This window comes from Hyperoodon ampullatus (assembly GCF_949752795.1).
Source record: "Hyperoodon ampullatus genome assembly, chromosome: 6".
Taxonomy (NCBI): Eukaryota; Metazoa; Chordata; class Mammalia; order Artiodactyla; family Ziphiidae; genus Hyperoodon; species Hyperoodon ampullatus.
The window spans coordinates 120,594,008-120,616,358 of NC_136919.1; the positions used below are offsets into that span (position 1 = coordinate 120,594,008).

General features: G+C 38.7%; 1 protein-coding gene across 1 annotated transcript in view; it reads left to right on the forward strand.

The window, feature by feature from the left end:
* Positions 1 to 22,351, forward strand: part of MTMR9 (myotubularin related protein 9) — a gene marked incomplete at both ends in the record, with an annotated part of 102,831 nt that overhangs the window by 78,676 nt on the left and 1,804 nt on the right. Inside the window, one exon of the mRNA XM_079706420.1 lies at positions 9,036 to 9,187. Within this exon, the coding sequence (XP_079562546.1) occupies positions 9,036 to 9,187 (152 nt within the window). The remainder of the gene's footprint in view (positions 1 to 9,035; positions 9,188 to 22,351) is intronic.

Sequence of the window (22,351 nt, forward strand, 5' to 3'; positions counted from 1 at the left end):
ACTGCTGTGGCTAAAACTTCCAAAACGATGTTGAATAAGAGTGGTGAGAGTGGGCAACCTTGTCTTATTCCTGCTCTTGGTGGAAATGGTTTCAGGTTTTCACCATTGAGGATGATGTTGGCTGTGGGTTTGTCATATATGGCCTTTATTATGTTGAGGAAAGTTCCCTCTATGCCTACTTTCTGCAGGGTTTTTATCATAAATGGGTGTTGAATTTTGTTGAAAGCTTTCTCTGCATCTATTGAGATGATCATATGGTTTTTCTTTTTCAATTTGTTAATATGGTGTATCACGTTGATTGATTTGTGTATATTGAAGAATCCTTGCATCCCTGGAATAAACCCCACTTGATCATGGTGTATGATCTTTTTAATGTGCTGTTGGATTCTGTTTCCTAGTACATTGTATTTTTTTTCTTTTAATTTTATTTTTTGCTATATAACAAATTTTATCAGTTATACATATACATATGTTCCCATATCCCCTCCCTTTTGCATCTCCCTCCCACCGTCCCTATCCCACCCCTCCAGGCGGTCACAAAGCACCGAGCTGATCTCCCTGTGCTCTGCGGCTGCTTCCCACTAGCTATCTACCTTACGTTTGGTAGTGTATATATGTCCATGCCGCTCTTTCACTTTGTCAAAGCTTACCCTTCCCCCTCCCCATATCCTCAAGTCCATTCTCTAGTAGGTCTGTGTCTTTATTCCTGTCTTACCCCAATGTTCTTCATGACATTTTTTTTTCTTAAATTCCATATATATGTGTCAGCATACAGTATTTGTCTTTCTCTTTCTGACTTACTTCACTCTGTATGACAGATTCTAGGTCCATCCACCTCATTACAAATAGCTCAGTTTCATTTCTTTTTATGGCTGAGTAATATTCCATTGTATATATGTGCCACATCTTCTTTACCCATTCATTCGATGATGGACACTTAGGTTGTTTCCATCTCCGGGCTATTGTAAATAGGGCTGCTATGAACATTTTGGTATATGTCTCTTTTTGAATTGTGGTTTTCTCAGGGTATATGCCCAGTAGTGGGATTGCTGGGTCATATGATAGTTCTATTTGTAGTTTTTTAAGGAACCTCCATACCGTTCTCCATAGCGGCTGTACCAATTCACATTCCCACCAGCAGTGCAAGAGTGTTCCCTTTTCTCCACACCCTCTCCAGCATTTATTGTTTCTAGATTTCTTGATGATGGCCATTCTGACTGGTGTGAGATGATATCTCATTGTAGTTTTGATTTGCATTTCTCTAATGAGTAAAGATGTTGAGCATCCTTTCATGTGTTTGTTGGCAGTCTGTATATCTTCTGTGGAGAAATGTCTATGTAGGTCTTCTGCCCATTTTTGGATTGGGTTGTTTGTTTTTTTGTTATTGAGCTTCATGAGCTGCTTATAAATTTTGGAGATTAATCCTTTGTCAGTTGCTTCATTTGCAAATATTTTCTCCCATTCTGAGGGTTGTCTTTTGGTCTTCTTTATGGTTTCCTTTGCTGTGCAAAAGCTTTTAAGCTTCATTAGGTCCCATGTGTTTATTTTTGTCTTTATTTCCATTTCTCTAGGAGGTGGGTCAAAAAGGATCTTGCTGTGATTTATGTCATAGAGTGTTCTGCCTATGTTTTCCTCTAAGAGTTTGATAGTTTCTGGCCTTACATTTAGGTCTTTAATCCATTTTGAGCTTATTTTTGTGTATGGTGTTAGGGAGTGATCTAATCTCATACTTTTACATGTCCCTGTCCAGTTTTCCCAGCACCACTTATTGAAGAGACTGTCCTTTCTCCACTGTACATTCCTGCCTCCTTTATCAAAGATAAGGTGACCATATGTGCGTGGGTTTATTTCTGGGCTTTCTATCCTGTTCCATTGATCTATCTTTCTGTTTTTCTGCCAGTACCATACTGTCTTGATTATTGTAGCTTTGTAGTATAGTCTGAAGTCAGGGAGCCTGATTCCTCCAGCTCCATTTTTCGTTCTCAAGATTGCTTTGGCTATTCGGGGTCTTTTGTGTTTCCATACAAATTGTGAAATTTTTTGTTCTAGTTCTGTGAAAAATGCCAGTGGTAGTTTGATAGGGATTGCATTGAATCTGTAGATTGCTTTGGGTAGTAGAGTCATTTTCACAATGTTGATTCTTCCAATCCAAGAACATGGTATATCTCTCTATCTATTTGTATCATCTTTAATTTCTTTCATCAGTGTCTTATAATTTTCTGCATACAGGTCTTTTGTCTCCTTAGGTAGGTTTATTCCTAGATATTTTATTCTTTTTGTTGCAGTGGTAAATGGGAGTGTTTCCTTGATTTCACTTTCAGATTTTTCATCATTAGTATATAGGAATGCCAGAGATTTCTGTGCATTAATTTTGTATCCTGCAACTTTACCAAATTCATTGATTAGCTCTAGTAGTTTTCTGGTAGCATCTTTAGGATTCTCTATGTATAGTATCATGTCATCTGCAAAGAGTGACAGGTTTACTTCTTGTTTTCCGATTTGGATTCCTTTTATTTCCTTTTCTTCTCTGATTGCTGTGGCTAAAACTTCCAAAACTATGTTGAATAAGAGTGGTGAGAGTGGGCAACCTTGTCTTTTTCCTGATGTTAGTGGAAATGGTATCAGTTTTTCACCATTGAGGACGATGCCGGCTGTGGGTTTGTCATATATGGCCTTTATTATGTTGAGGAAAGTTCCCTCTATGCCTACTTTCTGCAGGGTTTTTATCATAAATGGGTGTTGAATTTTGTTGAAAGCTTTCTCTGCATCTATTGAGATGATCATATGGTTTTTCTTTTTCAATTTGTTAATATGGTGTATCACGTTGATTGATTTGTGTATATTGAAGAATCCTTGCATCCCTGGAATAAACCCCACTTGATCATGGTGTATGATCCTTTTAATGTGCTGTTGGATTCTGTTTCCTAGTATATTGTTGAGGATTTTTGCATCTATGTTTATCAGTGATATTGGCCTGTAGTTTTCTTTCTTTGTGACATCGTTGTCTGGTTTTGGTATCAAGGTGATGGCGGTCTCGTAGAATGAGTTCGGGAGTGTTCCTCCCTCTGCTATATGTTGGAAGAGTTTGAGAAGGATAGGTGTTAGCTCTTCTCTAAATGTTTGATAGAATTCGCCTGTGAAGCCATCTGGTCCTGGGCTTTTGTTTTTTGGAAGATTTTTAATCACAGTTTCAATTTCAGTGCTTGTGATTGGTCTATTCATATTTTCTATTTCTTCCTGATTCAGTCTTGGCAGGTTGTGCATTTCTAAGAATTTGTCCATTTCTTCCAGGTTGTCCATTTTATTGGCATAGGGTTGCTTGTAGTAATCTCTCATGATCTTTAGTATTTTCTGCAGTGTCAGTTGTTACTTCTCCTTTTTCATTTGTAATTCTATTGATTTGAGTCTTCTCCCCTTTTTTCTTGATGAGTCTGGCTAATGGTTTATCAATTTGGTTTATCTTCTCAAAGAACCACCTTTTAGTTTTATTGATCTTTGCTATCATTTCCTTCATTTCTTTTTCATTTATTTCTGATCTGATTTTTATGAATTCTATCCTTCTGCTAACTTTGGGGTTTTTTTGTTCTTCTTTCTCTAATTGCTTTAGGTGCAAGGTCAGGTTGTTTACTCGAGATGTTTCCTGTTTCTTAAGGTGGGATTGTATTGCTATAAACTTCCCTCTTAGAACTGCTTTTGCTGCATCCCATAGGTTTTGGGTCGTCATGTCTCCACTGTCATTTGTTTCTAGGTATTTTTTTATTTCTTCAGTGATCACTTCGTTATTGCGTAGTGTATTGTTTAGCCTCCATGTGTTTGTATGTTTTACAGATCTTTTCCTGTAATTGATATTTAGACTCACAGCACTGTGGTCGGAAAAGATACTTGATACAATTGCAATTTTCTTAAATTTACGAAGGCTTGATTTGTGACCCAAGATGTGATCTATCCTGGAGATTGTTCCATGAGCATTTGAGAAAAATGTGTATTCTGTTGTTTTTGGATGGAATGTCCTATAAATATCAATTAAGTCCATCTTGTTTAATGTATCATTTAAAGCTTGTGTTTCCTTATTTATTTTCATTTTGGATGATCTGTCCATTGGTGAAATTGGGGTGTTAAAGTCCCCTATTATGAATGTGTTACTGTTGATTTCCCCTTTTATGGCTGTTAGTATTTGCCTTATGTATTGAGGTCCTCCTATGTTGGGTGCATAAATATTTACAATTGTTATATCTTCTTCTTGGATCGATCCCTTGATCATTATGTAGTGTCCTTCTTTGTCTCTTTTAATAGTCTTTATTTTAAAGTCTATTTTGTCTGATATGAGAATTGCTACTCCAGCTTTCTTTTGGTTTCCATTTCCATCGAATATCTTTTTCCATCCCCTTACTTTCAGTCTGTATGTGTCTGTGGGTCTCAAGTGGGTCTCTTGTAGACAGCATATATATAGGTCTTGTTTTTGTATCCATTCAGCCAATCTGTGTCTTTTGGTGGGTGCATTTGGTCCATTTACATTTAAGGTAATTATCGATATGTATATTCCTATTCCCATTTTCTTAATTGTTTTGGGTTCGTTCTTGTAGGTCTTTTCCTTCTCCTGTGTTTCTTGCCTAGAGAAGTTCCTGTACCATTTGTTGTAAAGTTGGTTTGGTGGTGCTGAACTCTCTCAGCTTTTGCTTGTCTGTAAAGGTTTTAATTTCTCCATCCAATCTGAATGAGATCCTTGCTGGGTAGAATAATCTTGGTTGCAGGTTTTTCTCCTTCATCACTTTAAATATGTCCTGCCAGTCCCTTCTGGCTTGTAGAGTTTCTGCTGAAAGATCAACTGTTAACCTTATGGGGATTCCCTTGTGTGTTATTTGTTGTTTTTCCCTTGTTGCTTTTAATATGTTTTCTTTGTGTTTAATTTTTGACAGTTTGATTAATATGTGACTTGGTTTATTTCTCCTTGGATTTATTCTGTATGGGACTCTGTGTGCCTCCTGGATTTGATTAACTATTTCCTTTTCCATATTAGGGAAGTTTTCGACTATAATCTCTTCAAGTATTTTCTCAGTCCCTTTCTTTTTCTCTTCTTCTTCTGGAACCCCTATAATTCGAATGTTGGTGCGTGTAATGTTGTCCCAGAGGTCTCTTAGACTGTCCTCATTTCTTTTCATTCTTTTTTCCTTATTCTGCTCTGCAGCACTTATTTCCACTATTTTATCTTCCACGTCACTTATCTCTTCTTCTGCCTCAGTTATTCAGCTATTGATCCCATCTAGAGTATTTTTAATTTCATTTATTGTGTTGTTCATCGTTGCTTGTTTCATCTTTAGTTCTTCTAGGTCCTTGTTAAATGTTTCTTGCATTTTGTCTATTCTATTTCCAAGATTTTGGATCATCTTTACTGTCATTATTCTGAATTCTTTTTCAGGTAGACTGCCTATTTCCTCTTTATTTGTTAGGTCTGGTGGGTGTTTATCTTGCTCCTTCATCTGCTGTGTGTTTTTCTGTCTTCTCATTTTGCTTATCTTACTGTGTTTGGGGTCTCCTTTTTGCAGGCTGCAGGTTCGTAGTTCCCGTTGTTTTTGGTGTCTGTCCCCAGTGGCTAAGGTTGGTTCAGTGGGTTGTGTAGGTTTCCTGGTGGAGGGGACTAGTGCCTGTGTCCTGGTGGATGAGCCTGCATCTTGTCTTTCTTGTGGGCAGGTCCACGTCTGGTGGTGTGTTTTGGGGTGTCTGTGGACTTATTATGGTTTTAGGCAGCCTCTCTGCTAATGGGTGTGGTTGTGTACCTGTCTTGCTAGTTGTTTGGCATAAGTTGTCCAGCACTGTAGTTTGCTGGTCGTTGACTGAAGCTGGGTGCTGGTGTTGAGATGGAGATCTCTGGGAGATTTTCGCCGTTTGATATTATGTGGAGCTGGGAGGTCTCTTGTGGACCCGTGTCCTGAAGTTGGCTCTCCCACTTCAGAGGCACAGCACTGACTCCTGGCTTCAGCACCAAGAGCATTTCATCGACACGGCTCAGAATAAAAGGGAGAAAAATTAGAAAGAAAGAATTAGTAGTAGTAGAAGAAGAAGAAGAAGGAGGAGAAGGGGGAGTGGGAGGGGGAGGAGGAAAGGTAGAAAAAAAAAGAGAGAAGATAAAGCAAAGTAGAATAAAGTATGATATAATATTATAAAGGTAGTAAAATAAAAAATAATTATTAAGAAAAAACGGACAGATAGAACCCTGGGACGAATGGTGGAAACAAAGCTATACAGACAGAATCTCACACAGAAGCATACACATACACATTCACAAAAAGAGGAAAAGGAAAAAAAAATCTTGTTCTCACAGTCTACCTCCTCAATTTGGGATGATTTGTTGTCTATTCGTGTATTCCACAGACGCAGGGTACATCAAGTTGTTTGTGGAGCTTTCATCCACTGCTTCTGAGGCTGCTGGGAGAGATTTCCCTTTCTCTTCTTTATTCTCACAGCTCTGGGGTCTCAGCTTTGGATTTGGCCCCGCCTCTGCGTGTAGATCACCGGAGGGCGTCTGTTCTTTGGTCAGGACGGGATTAAAGGAGCAGCCGCTTCAGGGACTCTGGCTCACTCAGGCCCGGGGGAGGGAGGGGTACAGAGTGTGGGGCGAGCCTGCTGCGGCAGAGGTCGGCATGATGTTGCACTAGCCCGAGGCGTGCCATGTGCTCTCCTGGGGAATCCGTCCCTGGATCCCAGGACCCTGGCAGTGGCGGGCTGCACAGGCTCCCCGGAAAGGGGGTGTGGACAGTGACCTGCGCTCGCACACAAGCCTCTTGGCGGCGGCAGCAGCAGTCCCAGCGTCCCACGCCTGTCTTTGGGGTCCACGCTTTTAGCCGTGGCTCGCGCCCGTCTCTGGAGCTCCTTTAAGCGGCGCTGTTAATCCCCTCTCCTTGTGCAGCAGGAAACAAAGAGGGAAGAAAAAGTCTCTTGCCTCTTCGTCAGGTCCAGAGTTTTTCCCGGACTCCCTCCCAGCCATCCGTGGTGTTCTAACCCCTTCAGGCTGTGTTCACACCACCAACCCCAGTCCTCTCCCTGCGCTCCGACCGAAGTCCGAGCCTCAGCTCCCAGCCCCGCCTGCCCCGGCGGCCGAGCAGAAAAGCCTCTCGGGTTGGTGAGTGCCCGTTGGCACCGATCCTCTGTTTGGGAACCTCTCCACTTTGCCCTCCGCACCACTGTGGCTGCGCTCTTCTCCGCGACTTTGAAGCTTTCCCCCCTCCGCCACCCGCAGTCTCCGCCCGCGAAGGGGCCTCCTAGTGTGTGGAAACCTTTCCTCCTTCACGGCTCCCTCCCACTGGTGCAGGTCCCGTCCCTATCCTTTTGTCTCTGTTTATTCTTTTTGCTTTTGCCCTACCCAGATACATGGGGAGTTTCTTCCCTTTTGGGAGGTCTGAGGTCTTCTGCCAGCATTCAGTAGGTGTTCTGTAGGAGTTGTTCCACGTGTAGATGAATTTCTGGTGTATCTGTGGGGAGGAAGGTGATCTCTGTGTTTTACTCTTCCACCATCTTCCTTGGGCTCCCTCTGTTACAGTTTTCTTGTATCATTATCTGGCTTTGGCATCAGGGTGATAATAGCTTCATAAAATGAGTTAGGAAATATTCCTTCCTTTTCTATTTGTTGGGGAGTTTGAGAAGGATTGGTGTTCATTTTTCTTTTATATTTGATAGAATTTACCAGTGAAACCATCTGGTCCTAGACTTTTCTTTGTGGAGAGATTATTTGTTACTGAGTCAATTTCCTTATTTGTTATAGGTCTGTTGAGATTTTTTATTTCTTGAGTCAGTTTAGGTAATTTTTGTGTTTATAGGAATTTGTCCATTTCATCCAGATTATCTAATTTGTTGGTGTGCTGTTAACAGTATTTTCTTAAAATCTTTTTTATTTCTGTAAGGTCAGTAGTAATGTCCCATTTTCATTTTTGACGTTAGTTATTTGCATCTTCCTTTTTCTTTGTCATTCTATCCAGAGAAACAATTTTGTTGATCTTTTCAGAGAACCGACTTTTGGTCTCATTGATGTTATTCTTTAAAAATGTTTTTTTTTCTGTCTCCTCTATAATCTTAGTTTTTCCTTCCTTCTGCAAGCATTGGCTTAGTTTGCTCTCCTTTGTTTAGTTCCTTAAGGTGTAAAGTTAGATTATTGATTTGAGATCTTTCCTTTTTAACATAGGTTCTTGCTATAAATTTCCCTCTGAGCATTACTTTCACTGGAGTTGTGTTAGCATGTTGTGTTTTTGTTTTCATTCATCTGTAAGTATTTTCTAACTTCTCTTGTGATGTCTTCTTTAAACCATTGGTTGTGTGAAAGTGTGTTATATAATTCCACATACTTACGAATTTTCCAGTTTTTCTTCTGTTATCAATTTCTAACTTCATTCCCTTGTGGTTGAAGAAGATGCTTTGCATGATCTCAGTCTTTTAAAATTTATTGAGCTTTGTTTTGTGGCCTACCACGTGGTCTGGCCTGGAGAATGCTTCATGTCCACTTGAGAAGAATGTGTGTTCTGCTGTTGGTTAGAGTTTTCTATATTTGTCTTACATTTTGTTCAAGTCCTGTATTTCCTTATTTATCTTCTATCTAGTTATTGGGATAGTGAAATCCTCAACTATATTAGAGAATTGTCTGTTTTTGTGTTCCATTACGTCAGTTTTTGCTTCCTATGTTTTGTGGCTTGGGTGCAACATACATATGTATGTATAATTATTGTATCTTCTTGGTGGATTAACTCTTTGTTGCCAGCTTTGGAAGCCTGCAAAACAGTCTTTGTTTTGATGTTGTTGACAGTTAAAAATGCTGACAAATATTTTAATTTTACATTTTGTTGCTCTGCTAAAAGTCTTGTGTTCTGCTTTCTAACATAGAGAAAAGAAATTGTCCTATTAGAAGGAGTATTTAATAGTGGTTGTCATAAATTAATTGCTTTAATGGCAATTTTCTTTCTTGATCAGATGTAAGTTGAAGCTACAGCAGAAAACGATGTCTCTATGGTCATAAATTAATTGCTTTAATGGCAGTTTTCTTTCTTGATCAGATGCAAGTTGAAGCTACAGCAGAAAACGATGTCTCTATGGTCTTGGGTCAACCGGCCCAGTGAACTGAGTAAATTCACCAACCCTCTCTTTGAAGCCAACAATCTTGTCATCTGGCCTTCGGTTGCTCCACAGAGTCTTCAGCTGTGGGAGGGTAAGCCACACATCCTTTGCAAACCTTTTATTAATATAGTCTAGGATGTTCTCTTGACTGCCTGTGGGTACATGAGTACATGGATACTGCTGTTTATATCGGATATTTTCTCAAGATAAGAAGGTACATTACTTTTTTTTATTGTGACAAAAACAAAATTTACCAACTTAACCATCTTTGAGTATGCAATTCAGTATGGTTAAGTATATCATGTTGCTGTGAAACAGGTCTCCAGAACTTTTCGTCTTGTAAATCTAAAACTCTGTACCCATAAACAACTTCTCATTGCCCCTCTCCAGCCCCAGGCAACCACCCTTCTGCTTTCTGTCTCTGGATTTGACTACACCAGCTACCTCATATAAGTGGAACCATACAGTATTTGTCCTTTTGTGACTGGCTTATTTCACTTAGCATAATTAATGTGCTCAAGGCTCATCCATGTGGTAGCATGGGACAGGATCTCCTTCCTCTTTAAGCCTGAGTAATTTTCCGTTGTGTGTGTGCATGACGTTTTGTTTATCCATCTGTCAGTGGGCACTTGGGTTGCCTCCACGTTTTGGCACATAGGTGTGCAAACATCTCTTTGAGGCCCTGCTTTCCATTCTTTGGGGTATGTACCCAGAAGTGGAATTGCTGGATCATGTGGTAATTCTATGTTCAGTATTTTGAGGAACAGTAATTCTGTTTTCCGTAATGACTGAATCATGTTACAACCCCACCAGCAATGAACAAGGGTTCCAGTTTCTCCACATCTTCATCAATGCTTGTTATTTTCTGCTTTTTCCCCCCTTTGATAGGCCATCCTAATGGGTGTGAGGAAAAGTACATTACTTTTTGCGTAGAAAAGTGATAGGTGGTTGGGACAGGAATAAACTGGGACAGGAGATGGTTTTTGTTTGCTTTATTAAGTAGTCGTTAGGTAGATTGTTCTGTTGAAGGCTGTTGAAGGGGTAATGAACTAGTCATTCTAGTAAGATTCCATAAAACGTACATAAATGCCATCCATCAGTGTAGTAATACAGATATCCTGTTTGTGTGGAACAGTAATCCAGGCTTAATTTTCATGTCTATTCTAAAGAACGTGTTTACCTGCATTAATTTTTCAGATTCTTGAAGCTTATCTCCTTAAATACTAAAGCTTGTTTTTTAAAAAATAACCAAAACCTATCTAAAACATATTATCCATTCCTTAAACAAAGACTATAAAATGCCATTTAATTTCTTTTTAACCAATTTGAAGGTAGTAAGTACATTTTTATTCATCTTTATATTAAACAATATAAGGCATACACACAGGAATGATAGCTGTTTGGTAAATTGAAGTACTATAAATGTCAGTTAGTATACTGTGTCCTAATACATTATGCTCTCAAGGGCAATTCTTGTGTGGAAACTGCCCGTTGTGTTTAAAAGGGTCTCAGGTTGCTTTGCTTCCTTGTTTTGAGACCGAGCCTGTTTCTGTCACCTCTCTGGCCATCAGTTCTCACGGCTTGTTCCGCTAGGCATAGCTGTCATTAGCTGCTTCCTCCCCCTCAGTTTATGCTTCTAATCTTATCTGTCGAGGTGTCCCCTAGTTAGAATTGTGGGAAAGTGGCCTCAGTCTCCAGGGTCTCTGAGTCTGAGCTTTAGTGCTTTGGGGATTTGGGGCTGCTCAGAACTTCTCCTTGCTTATTGAGTGTTTAGACAGTCACAGATGCAGGACAGGTGATCTCTTAAATGAGAGATTACAGCTGTACTACTTGTTTAAGACTTCTGGGACAATTTACCTAAAAGCCACTGTCATGTTTAATAACTGAAACAAGAATCTAGTTAGTTGGGAGGAAAGCCAAAATTGGGAGTCTGATGGCCTAAAGGACGATTTAACCTGTTTTTACCAAACCTCATTGACAGTTTAGGGATTATGTGATAGAAGAAAATTTTTTTGTTATATGAATGAGTTCCTCCTACACCATTAAGAAAGGGGTTTCTCTGTATGTTTAGTACCTCCTCAACTTAGAACTGGAAGAAATCCTATGTTAGGTAAAATATTCTCATGGTAAGTATATGGATTGTATAATGACACTACTCGGGCCTTAAAGTGTCTCTCTACTGTTTATAATTACATTGTAGTCATTGTAGTCAACCATTAATATTAAGTAATTCCTGTATTGAAGAACAGGATTTTAAAAATAAGCTCATTTAATAGAAAAATCAACACAGGTCAGTCTTTAGTCTGTGTTTCTATCTTCTTCTATCTAGCATTTGGACACATTACAGAAGGACTCTCTAGGGTGCATGGCAGTTTGGTTTATGGAAAGTATTCTAATGTAAAGTATTCTAATCATAAAACCTTTGTGAACTTGCCAGCTGCTGACTTGTTGCAGCCTGGAAGGTGTTTGTGCCTCCTGACTTGAGTATCTTTAAGCCATTACTTTGGGTTGATATCATTAACGTACATCTGTGTAGAGGAGAAAATGTCTTTTACTCCATAATAAAAGGATAAATATTGTTATTTGGGGAAAGAAGCAGTTGCCTACAGAATTGGAAGACTGTCTCCTAAGTAACAGAGAGGGAGAGAGAGTGCTGAAGTTTAGGCTCTTAAATAACAGTCTGTGTAGTTCTGCTTTTGTGTAACTGCCACTTTTACAGTGAAAGTGATTTCACACATGTAGGTCTCACAGGTCTGGATAAAGTTCTGTAATTGTTTAAAGAAAGAAAAGATTTGTATTGTGAAACTATAAAATTTATCCCATTGTAAATGATCAGTTTGTATTCCTGAATATATCGGAGAACAGGATTTTGATCTACTTCATAACTTTGTGGGGTTTTTGAAGAATTAATGAGCATGTACATAGTGACTGCTCTTCTTTTTATTTTATTTTTTTATATAGCAGGTACTTATTAGTCATCCATTTTATACACATCAGTGTAGACATGTCAGTCCCAATCTCCCAATTCATTCCACCCCCACCCACACCCCTGCCGCTTTCCCCCCTTGGTGTCCATACGTTTCTTCTCTACATCTGTGTCTCAATTTCTGCCCTGCAAACCAGTTCATCTGTACCATTTTTCTAGGTTCCACATATATGTGTTAATATATGGTATTTCATTTTCTCTTTCTGACTTACTTCACTCTGTAGGACAGTCTCTAGATCCAGCCACGTCTCAACAAATGACCCAGTTTCGTTCCTTTATATGGCTGAGTAATATTCCATTGTATATATGTGCCACATCTTCTTTATCTGTTCATCTGCTGATGGGCATCTAGGTTGCTTCCATGACCTGGCTATTGTAAATAGTGCTGCAGTGAACACTGGGGTGCATGTGTCTTTTTGAATTATGGTTTTCTCTGCATATATGCCCAGTAGTGGGATTGCTGGGTCATCTGGTAATTCTACTTTTAGTTTTTTAAGGAACCTCCATACTGTTCTCCATAGTGGCTGTATCAATTTATATTCCCACCAACAGTGCAAGAGGGTTCCCTTTTCTCCACACCCTCTCCAGCATTTGTTGTTTGTAGATTTTCTGACGATACCCATTCTGACCGCTGTAAAGTGATACCTCATTGTAGTTTTGATTTGCATTTCTCTAATAATTAGTGATGTTGAGCAGTTTTTCATGTGCTTCTTGGCCATCTGTACATCTTCTCTGGAGAAATGTCTATTTAGGTCTTCTGCCCTTTTGAGTGGGTTGTTTGTTTTTTTGCTATTGAGCTGCATGAGTTGTTTATATATTTTGGAGATTAATCCTTTGTCCATTGATTCATTTGCAAATATTTTCTCCCATTCTGAGGGTTGTCTTTTCAACTTCTTTGTAGTCTCCTTTGCTGTGCAAAAGCTTTTAAGTTTCATTAGGTCCCATTTGTTTATTTTTGTTTTTATTTCCATTACTCTAGGAGGTGGATCAAAAAAGGTCTTGCTGTGGTTTTTGTCAGAAAGTGTTCTTCCTATGTTTTCCTCTGTAGTGTCCAGTCTTACATTTAGGTCTCTAATCCATATTGAGTTTATTTTAGTGTATGGTGTTAGGGAGTGTTCTAATTTCATTATTTTACATGTAGCTGTCCAGTTTTCCCAGCAACACTTATTGAAGAGACTGTCTTTTCTCCATTGTATATCCTTGTCTCCTCTGTCATAGATGAGTTGACCATAGGTGCATGGGTTTACCTCTGGGCTTTCTATCCTGTTCCATTGATCTATATTTCTGTTTTTGTACCAGTACCATACTGTCTTGATTACTGTAGCTTTGTAGTGTAGTCTGAAGTCAGGGAGTCTGATTCCTCTAGGTCCATTTTTTTCCCTCAAGACTGCTTTGGCTATTAGGGGTCTTTTGTGTTTCCATACAAATTTTAAGATTTTTTTGTTCTAATTCTGTAAAAAATGCCATTGGTAATTTGATAGGGATTGCATTGAATCTGTAGATTGCTTTGGGTGGTAGAGTCATTTTCACAATGTTGATTCTTCCAATCCAAGAACATGGTATATATCTCCATCTGTTTATATCATCTTTAATTTCTTTTTCATCAGCGTCTTATAGTTTTCTGCATACAGGTCTTTTGTCTCCCTTGGTAGGTTTATTCCTAGGTATTTTATTCTTTTTGTTGGAGTGGTAAATGGGAATGTTTCCTTAATTTCTCTTTCAGAGTGTTCATCATTAGTGTATAGGAATGCAAGAGATTTCTGTGCATTAATTTTGTATCCTGTAACTTTACCATATTCATTGATTAGCTCTAGTAGTTTTTTGGTAGCATCTTTAGGATTCTCTATGTATACTATCATGTCATCTGCAAACAATGACAGTTTCACTTCTTTTCCAATTTGTATTCCTTTTATTTCTTTTTTTTCTCTGATTGCCGTGGCTAGGACTTCCAAAACTATGTTCATAAGAGTGGTGAGAGTGGACATCCTTGTCTTGTTCATGATCTTAGAGGAAATGTTTTCAGTTTTTCACCATTGAGAATGATGTTTGCTGTGGGTTTGTCATATATGGCCTTTATTATGTTGAGGTAGGTTCCCTCTGTGCCCACTTTCTGGAGAGTTTTTGTCATAAATTGGTGTTGAATTTTGTCAAAAGCTTTTCCTGCATCTATTGAGATGATCATATGGTTTTTCTTCTTCAGTTTGTTAATATGGTGTATCACATTGATTGATTTGCATGTATTGAAAAATCCTTGCATCCCTGGGATAAATCATGGTGATCATGGTGTATGATCCTTTTAATGTGTTGCTGGATTCTGTTTGCTGGTATTTTGTTGAGGATCTTTGCATCTATATTCATTGGTGATATTGGTCTGTAATTTTCTTTTTTGTAGTATCTTTGTCTGGTTTTGGTATCAGGGTGATGGTGGCCTCATAGAATGAGTTTGGGAGTGTTCCTTCCTCTGTAATTTTTTGGAAGAGTTTGAGAAGCATGGGTGTTAGCTGTTCTCTAAATGTTTGATAGAATTCACCTGTGAAGCCATCTGGTCCTGGACTTCTGTTTGTTGGAAGATTTTTAATCACAGTTTCCATTTCATTACTTGTGATTGGTCTGTTCATATTTTGTATTTCTTCCTGGTTCAGTCTTGGAAATTTATACCTTTCTAAGAATTTGTCCATTTCTTCCAGGTTGTCCATTTTATTGGCATAGTGTTCCTTGTAGTAGTCTCTTAGGATGCTTTGAATTTCTGTGGTGTCTGCTGTAACTTTTTCTTTTTCTTTTTCATCAGTTTTGTTTATCTTGTAAAAGAACCAGCTTTTAGTTTCATTGATCTTTGCTACTGTTTTCTTTGTTCATATATTTCATTTATTTCTGCTCTGATCTTTATGATTTCTTTCCTTCTGCTAACTTTGGGTTTTGTTTGTTGTTCTTTCTCTAGTTCCTTTAGGTGTAAGGTTAGATTTTTTACTTGAGATTTTTCTTGTTTCTTGAGGTAGGCTTGTATTACTATAAACTTCCCTCTTAGAACTGCTTTTGCTGCCTCACAGAGGTTTTGGATGGTCGTGTTCTCGCTGTAATTTGTCTCCAGGTATGTTTTGATTTCTTCAGTGATCTCTTGGCTATTTAATAACGTATTGTTTAGCCTCCATGTGTTCGTGTTTTTTATGTTTTTTTCCCTGCAATTGATTTTAATCTCATAGCATTGTGCTCAGAAAAGATGCTTGATATGATTTCAGTTTTCTTAAATTTACTGAGGCTTGATTTGTGACCCAAGATGTGATCTTTCCAGGAGCATGTTCCATGTGCACGTGAGAAGAAAGTGTAATCTGTTGTTTTTGGATGGAATGTCCTATAAATATCAGTTAAATCTATCTAGTCTATTGTGTCATTTAAAGCTTGTGTTTCCTTTTTAATTTTCTGTTTGGATTATCTGTCCATTGGTGTAAGAGAGGTGTTAAAGTCCCCCACTATTATTGTGTTACTGTTAGTTTCCTCTTTTATAGCTGTAAGCAGTTGCCTTATGTATTGAGGTGCTCCTACGTTGGGTGCATATAGATTTATAATTGTTATATCTTCTTCTTGGATAGATCCCTTGATCGTTATGTTGTGTACTTCCTTGTCTCTTGTAACGTTATTTTAAAGTCTATTTTGTCTGATATGAGTATTGCTACTCCAGCTTTCTTTTGATTTCCATTTGCACGGAATATCTTTTTCCATCCCCTCACTTTCAGTCTTTGTGTGTCCCTAGGTCTGAAGTGGGTCTCTTTTTTTAATTTTTATTTTTTTAATTAGTTTCTGCTTTATAACAAAGTGAATCAGTCATACATATACATCTGTTCCCACATCCCTTCCCTCATGCATCTCCCTCCCTCCCACCCTCCCCATCCCACCCCTCCAGGCGGTCACAAAGCACCGAGCTGATCTCCCTGTGCTCTGCGGCTGCTTCCCACTATCTATCTACCTTACGTTTGGTAGTGTATATATGTCCATGCCTCTCTTTCGCTTTGTCACAGCTTACCCTTCCCCCTCCCCATATCCTCAAGTCCATTCTCAACTAGGTCTGTGTCTTTATTCCCGTTTTACCCCTAGGTTCTTCATGACATTTTTTTTTTAATTCCATATATATGTGTTAGCATACGGTATTTGTCTTTCTCTTTCTGACTTACTTCACTCTGTATGACAGACTCTAGGTCTATCCACCTCATTACAAATAGCTCAGTTTCGTTTCTTTTTATGGCTGAGTAATATTCCATTGTATATATGTGCCACATCTTCTTTATCCATTCATCCGATGATGGACACTTAGGTTGTTTCCAGCTCCGGGCTATTGTGAATAGAGCTGCAATGAACATTTTGGTACATGTCTCTTTTTGAATTATGGTTTTCTCAGGGTATATGCCTAGTAGTGGGATTGCTGGGTCATATGGTAGTTCTATTTTTAGTTTTTTAAGGAACCTCCATACTGTTCTCCATAGTGGCTGTACCAATTCACATTCCCACCAGCAGTGCAAGAGTGTTCCCTTTTCTCCACACCCTCTCCAGCATTTATTGTTTCTAGATTTCTTGATGATGGCCATTCTGACTGGTGTGAGATGATATCTCATTGTAGTTTTGATTTGCATTTCTCTAATGATTAATGATGTTGAGCATTCTTTCATGTGTTTGTTGGCAGTCTGTATATCTTCTTTGGAGAAATGCCTATTTAAGTCTTCTGCCCATTTTTGGATTGGGTTGTTTGGTTTTTTTGCTATTGAGCTGTATGAGCTGTTTATAAATTTTGGAGATTAATCCTTTGTCAGTTGCTTCATTTGCAAATATTTTCTCCCATTCTGAGGGTTGTCTTTTGGTCTTGTTTATGGTTTCCTTTGCTGTGCAAAAGCTTTGAAGTTTCATTAGGTCCCATTTGTTTATCTTTGTTTTTATTTCCATTTCTCTAGGAGGTGGGTCAAAAAGGATCTTGCTGTGATTTATGTCATAGAGTGTTCTGCCTATGTTTTCCTCTAAGAGTTTGATAGTGTCTGACCTTACATTTAGGTCCTTAATCCATTTTGAGCTTATTTTTGTGTATGGTGTTAGGGAATGATCTAATCTCATACTTCTACATGTCCCTGTCCAGTTTTCCCAGCACCACTTATTGAAGAGGCTGACCTTTCTCCACTGTACATTCCTGCCTCCTTTATCAAAGATAAGTTGGCCATATGTGCGTGGGTTTATCTCTGGGCTTTCTATCCTGATCCACTGATCTATCTTTCTGTTTTTATGCCAGTACCACACTGTCTTAATTACTGTAGCTTTGTAGTATAGTCTGAAGTCAGGGAGCCTGATTCCTCCAGCTCCGTTTTTCGTTCTCAAGATTGCTTTGGCTATTCGGGGTCTTTTGTTTTTCCAAACAAATTTTGAAATTTTTTGTTCTAGTTCTGTGAAAAATGCCAGTGGTAGTTTGATAGGGATTGCATTGAATCTGTAGATTGCTTTGGGTAGTAGAGTCATTTTCACAATATTGATTCTTCCAATCCAGGAGCATAGTATATCTCTCCATCTATTTGTATCATCTTTAATTTCTTTCATCAGTGTCTTATAATTTTCTGCATACAGGTCTTTTGTCTCCTTAGGTAGGTTTATTCCTAGATATTTTATTCTTTTTGTTGCAGTGGTAAATGGGAGTGTTTTCTTGATTTCATTTTCAGATTTTTCATCATTAGTGTACAGGAATGCCAGAGATTTCTGTACATTAATTTTGTATCCTGCTACTTTACCAAATTCATTGATTAGCTCTAGTAGTTTTCTGGTAGCATCTTTAGGATTCTCTATGTATAGTATCATGTCATCTGCAAACAGTGACAGCTTTACTTCTTCTTTTCCAATTTGGATTCCTCTTATTTCCTTTTCTTCTCTGATTGCTGTGGCTAAAACTTCCAAAACTATGTTGAATAAGAGTGGTGAGAGTGGGCAGCCTTGTCTTGTTCCTGATCTTAGTGGAAATGGTTTCAGTTTTTCACCATTGAGGACAATGTTGGCTGTGGGTTTGTCATACATGGCCTTTATTATGTTGAGGAAAGTTCCCTCTATGCCTACTTTCTGCAGGGTTTTTATCATAAATGGGTGTTGAATTTTGTCGAAAGCTTTCTCTGCATCTATTGAGATGATCATATGGTTTTTCTCCTTCAACTTGTTAATATGGTGTATCACATTGATTGATTTGCGTATATTGAAGAATCCTTGCATCCCTGGAATAAACCCCACTTGATCATGGTGTATGATCCTTTTAATGTGCTGTTGGATTCTGTTTGCTAGTATTTTGTTGAGGATTTTTGCATCTATGTTCATCAGTGATATTGGCCTGTAGTTTTCTTTCTTTGTGACATCCTTGCCTGGTTTTGGTATCAAGGTGATGGTGGCCTCGTAGAATGAATTTGGGAGTGTTCCTTCCTCTGATATTGTTTGGAAGAGTTTGAGAAGGATGGGTGTTAGCTCTTCTCTAAATGTATGAGAGAATTCGCCTGTGAAGCCATCTGGTCCTGGGCTTTTGTTTGTTGGAAGATTTTTAATCACAGTTTCAATTTCAGTTCTTGTGATTGGTCTATTCATATTTTCTATTTCTTCCTGATTCAGTCTTGGCAGGTTGTGCATTTCTAAGAATTTGTCCATTTCTTCCAGGTTGTCCATTTTATTGGCATAGAGTTGCTTATAGTAATCTCTCATGATCTTTTGTATTTCTGCAGTGTCAGTTGTTACTTCTCCTTTTTCATTTCTAATTCTATTGATTTGAGTCTTCTCCCTTCTTTTATTGATGAGTCTGGCTATTGGTTTGTCAATTTTGTTTATCTTCTCAAAGAACCAGCTTTTAGTTTGGTTGATCTTTGCTATCGTTTCCTTCATTTCTTTTCCATTTATTTCTGATCTGATCTTTATGATTTCTTTCCTTCTGCTAACTTTGGGGTTTTTTTTTTCTTCTTTCTCTAATTGCTTTAGGTGCAGGGTCAGGTTGTTTACTCGAAATGTTTCCTGTTTCTTAAGGTGGGATTGTATTGCTATAAACTTCCCCCTTAGAACTGCTTTTGCTGCATCCCATAGGTTTTGGGTCGTCGTGTCTCCATTGTCATTTGTTTCTAGGTATTTTTTAATTTCCTCTTTGATTTCTTCAGTGATCACTTCGTTATTGAGTAGTGTATTGTTTAGCCTCCATGTGTTTGTATTTTTTACAGATCTTTTCCTGTAATTGATATGTAGTCTCATAGCATTGTGGTCGGAAAAGATACTTGATACAATTTTAATTTTCTTAAATTTACCAAGGCTTGATTTGTGACCCAAGATATGATCTATCCTGGAGAATGTTCCATGAGCACTTGAGAAAAATGTGTATTCTGTTGTTTTTGGATGGAATGTCCTATAAATATCAACTAAGTCCATCTTGTTTAATGTATCATTTAAAGCTTATGTTTCCTTATTTATTTTCATTTTGGATGATCTGTCCATTGGTGAAAGTGGGGTGTTAAAGTCCCCTACTATGATTGTGTTACTGTCGATTTCCCCTTTTATGGCTGTTAGTATTTGCCTTATGTATTGAGGTGCTCCTATGTTGAGTGCATAAATATTTACAATTGTTATATCTTCTTCTTGGGTTGATCCCTTTATCGTTATGTAGTGTCCTTCTTTGTCTCTTCTAATAGTCTTTATTTTAAAGTCTATTTTGTCTGATATAAGAATTGCTACTCCAGCTTTCTTTTGATTTCCATTTGCATGGAATATCTTTTTCCATCCCCTTACTTTCAATCTGTATGTGTCTCTAGGTCTGAAGTGGGTCTCTTGTAGGCAGCATATATATGGGTCTTGTTTTTGTATTCATTCAGCCACTCTGTGTCTTTTGGTGGGAGCATTTAGTCCATTTACATTTAAGGTAATTATTGATATGTATGTTCCTATTCCCATTTCCTTAATTGCTTTGGGTTCGTTATTGTAGGTATATTCCTTCTGTTGTGTTTCTTGCCTAGAGAAGTTCCTTTAGCATTTGTTGTAAAGCTGGTTTGGTGGTGCTGAACTCTCTCAGCTTTTGCTTGTCTGTAAAGGTTTTAATTTCTCCATCCAATCTGAATGAGATCCTTGCTGGGTAGAGTATTCTTGGTTGCAGGTTTCTCTCCTTCATCACTTTAATTATGTCCTGCCACTCCCTTCTGGCTTGTAGAGTTTCTGCTGATAGATCAGCTGTTAACCTGATGGGGATTCCCTTGTGTGTTATTTGTTGTTTTTCCCTTGCTGCTTTTAATATGTTTTCTTTGTGTTTAATTTTTGACAGTTTGATTAATATGTGACTTGGTTTATTTCTCCTTGGATTTATTCTGTATGGGACTCTCTGTGCCTCCTGGACTTGATTAACTATTTCCTTTCCCATATTAGGGAAGTTTTCAACTATAATCTCTTCAAATATTTTCTCAGTCCCTTTCTTTTTCTCTTCTTCTTCTGGAACCCCTATAATTCGAATGTTGGTGTGTTTAATGTTGTCCCAGAGGTCTCTGAGACTGTCCTCTGTTCTTTTCATTCTTTTTTCTTTATTTTGCTCTGCATCAGTTATTTCCACTATTTTATCTTCCACCTCACTTATCCGTTCTTCTGCCTCAGTTATTCTGCTATTGATCCCATCTAGAGTATTTTTCATTTCATTTATTGTGTTTTTAATCGATGCTTGATTTATCTTTAGTTCTTCTAGGTCCTTGTTAACTGTTTCTTGCATTTTGTCTATTCTATTTCCAAGATTTTGGATCTGGGAAATAGAATCTTGGATCATCTTTACTATCATTATTCTGAATTCTTTTTCAGGTAGACTGCCTATTACCTCTTCATTTGTTAGGTCTGGTAGGTTTTTATCTTGCTCCTTCACCTGCCGTGTGTTTTTCTGTCTTCTCATTTTGCTTATCTTACTGTGTTTGGGGTCTCCTTTTTGCAGGCTGCAGGTTCGTAGTTCCCGTTGTTTTTGGTGTCTGTCCCCAGTGGCTAAGGTTGTTTCAGTAGGTTGTGCAGGCTTCCTGGTGGGGGGAACTAGAGCCTGTGTTCTGGTGGTTGAGGCTCGATCTTGTTTTTCTGGTGGACAGGTCCACGTCTGGTGGTGTGTTTTGGGGTGCCTATGGCCTTATTTTTTTAGGTAGCCTCTCTGCTAATGGGTGGGGTTGTGTTCCTGCCTTGCTAGTTGCTTGGCATAGGGTGACCAGCACTGTAGCCTGCTGGTCGTTGACTGAAGCTGGGTGCTGGTGTTGAGATGGAGATCTCTGGAAGATTTTCGCTGCTTGATATTATGTGGAGCTGGGAGGTCTCTTGTGGACTCGTGTCCTGAAGTTGGCTCTCCCACTTCAGAGGCACAGCACTGACTCCTGGCTGCAGCACCAAGAGCCTTTCATCCACCTGGCTCAGAATAACAGGGAGAAAAAGTAGAAAGAAAGAATTAGTAGAAGAAAGAAAGAGAGAGGGAAAGAAAGGAAGAAGGGAAGAAAAGGAAGAAAGGAAGAAAGAAAGGAGGGAGGGAGGAAGGATGGAAAGAAAGAAGGAAAGAAAGGAGGGAGGGAGGGTGGAGTGAAAGCAAAAGGAAGAGTGAATGGAAGAAGGGAGGGAGGAAGGAAAGAAAAGGAAAGTGGAAAGAAGAAGGGTGGGTGGGAGGGAGGGAAGGAGGAAAGAAAAAGAAGGAAAGGAGGAGCGGAGGGAGGGAGGAAGGGAAGGTAGGAAAAAAAGAAAGAGCAGGTAAACTAAAATAGAATAAAGTATGAAATATAGTAGCGTTATTAAAATTAAAAAGTAATTATTGAAAAAAAACACGGAACGATAGAACCCTGGGACATATGGTGGAAGCAAAGCTATACAGAGAGAATCTTGCACAGAAGTTTACACATACACATTCACAAAAAGAGAGCAGGGGGAAAAATCAAAAATCTTGCTCTCCAAGTCCACCTCCTCAATTTGGGATAATTCGTTGTAAAAAGAGGAAAAGGGCGAGAAGTCTGAAATCTTGCTAAGTCCATCTCCTTAATTTGGGATAATTCGTTGTAAAAGGAGGAAAAAGGGGGGAAAGTCTTAAATCTTCTCCTCAAAGTCCACTTCCTCAATTTGGGATGATTCGCTGTCCATTCATGCACTCCACAGACGCAGGGCACATCAAATGGACCGTGGAGCTTTAATCCGCTGCTTCCGAGGCTGCACAGAGAGATTTCCCTGTCTCTGCTCTCACAACTCCCGGGTCTCAGCCTTGGACCTGGCCCCGCCTCTGCACGTAGGTCGCCGGAGGGC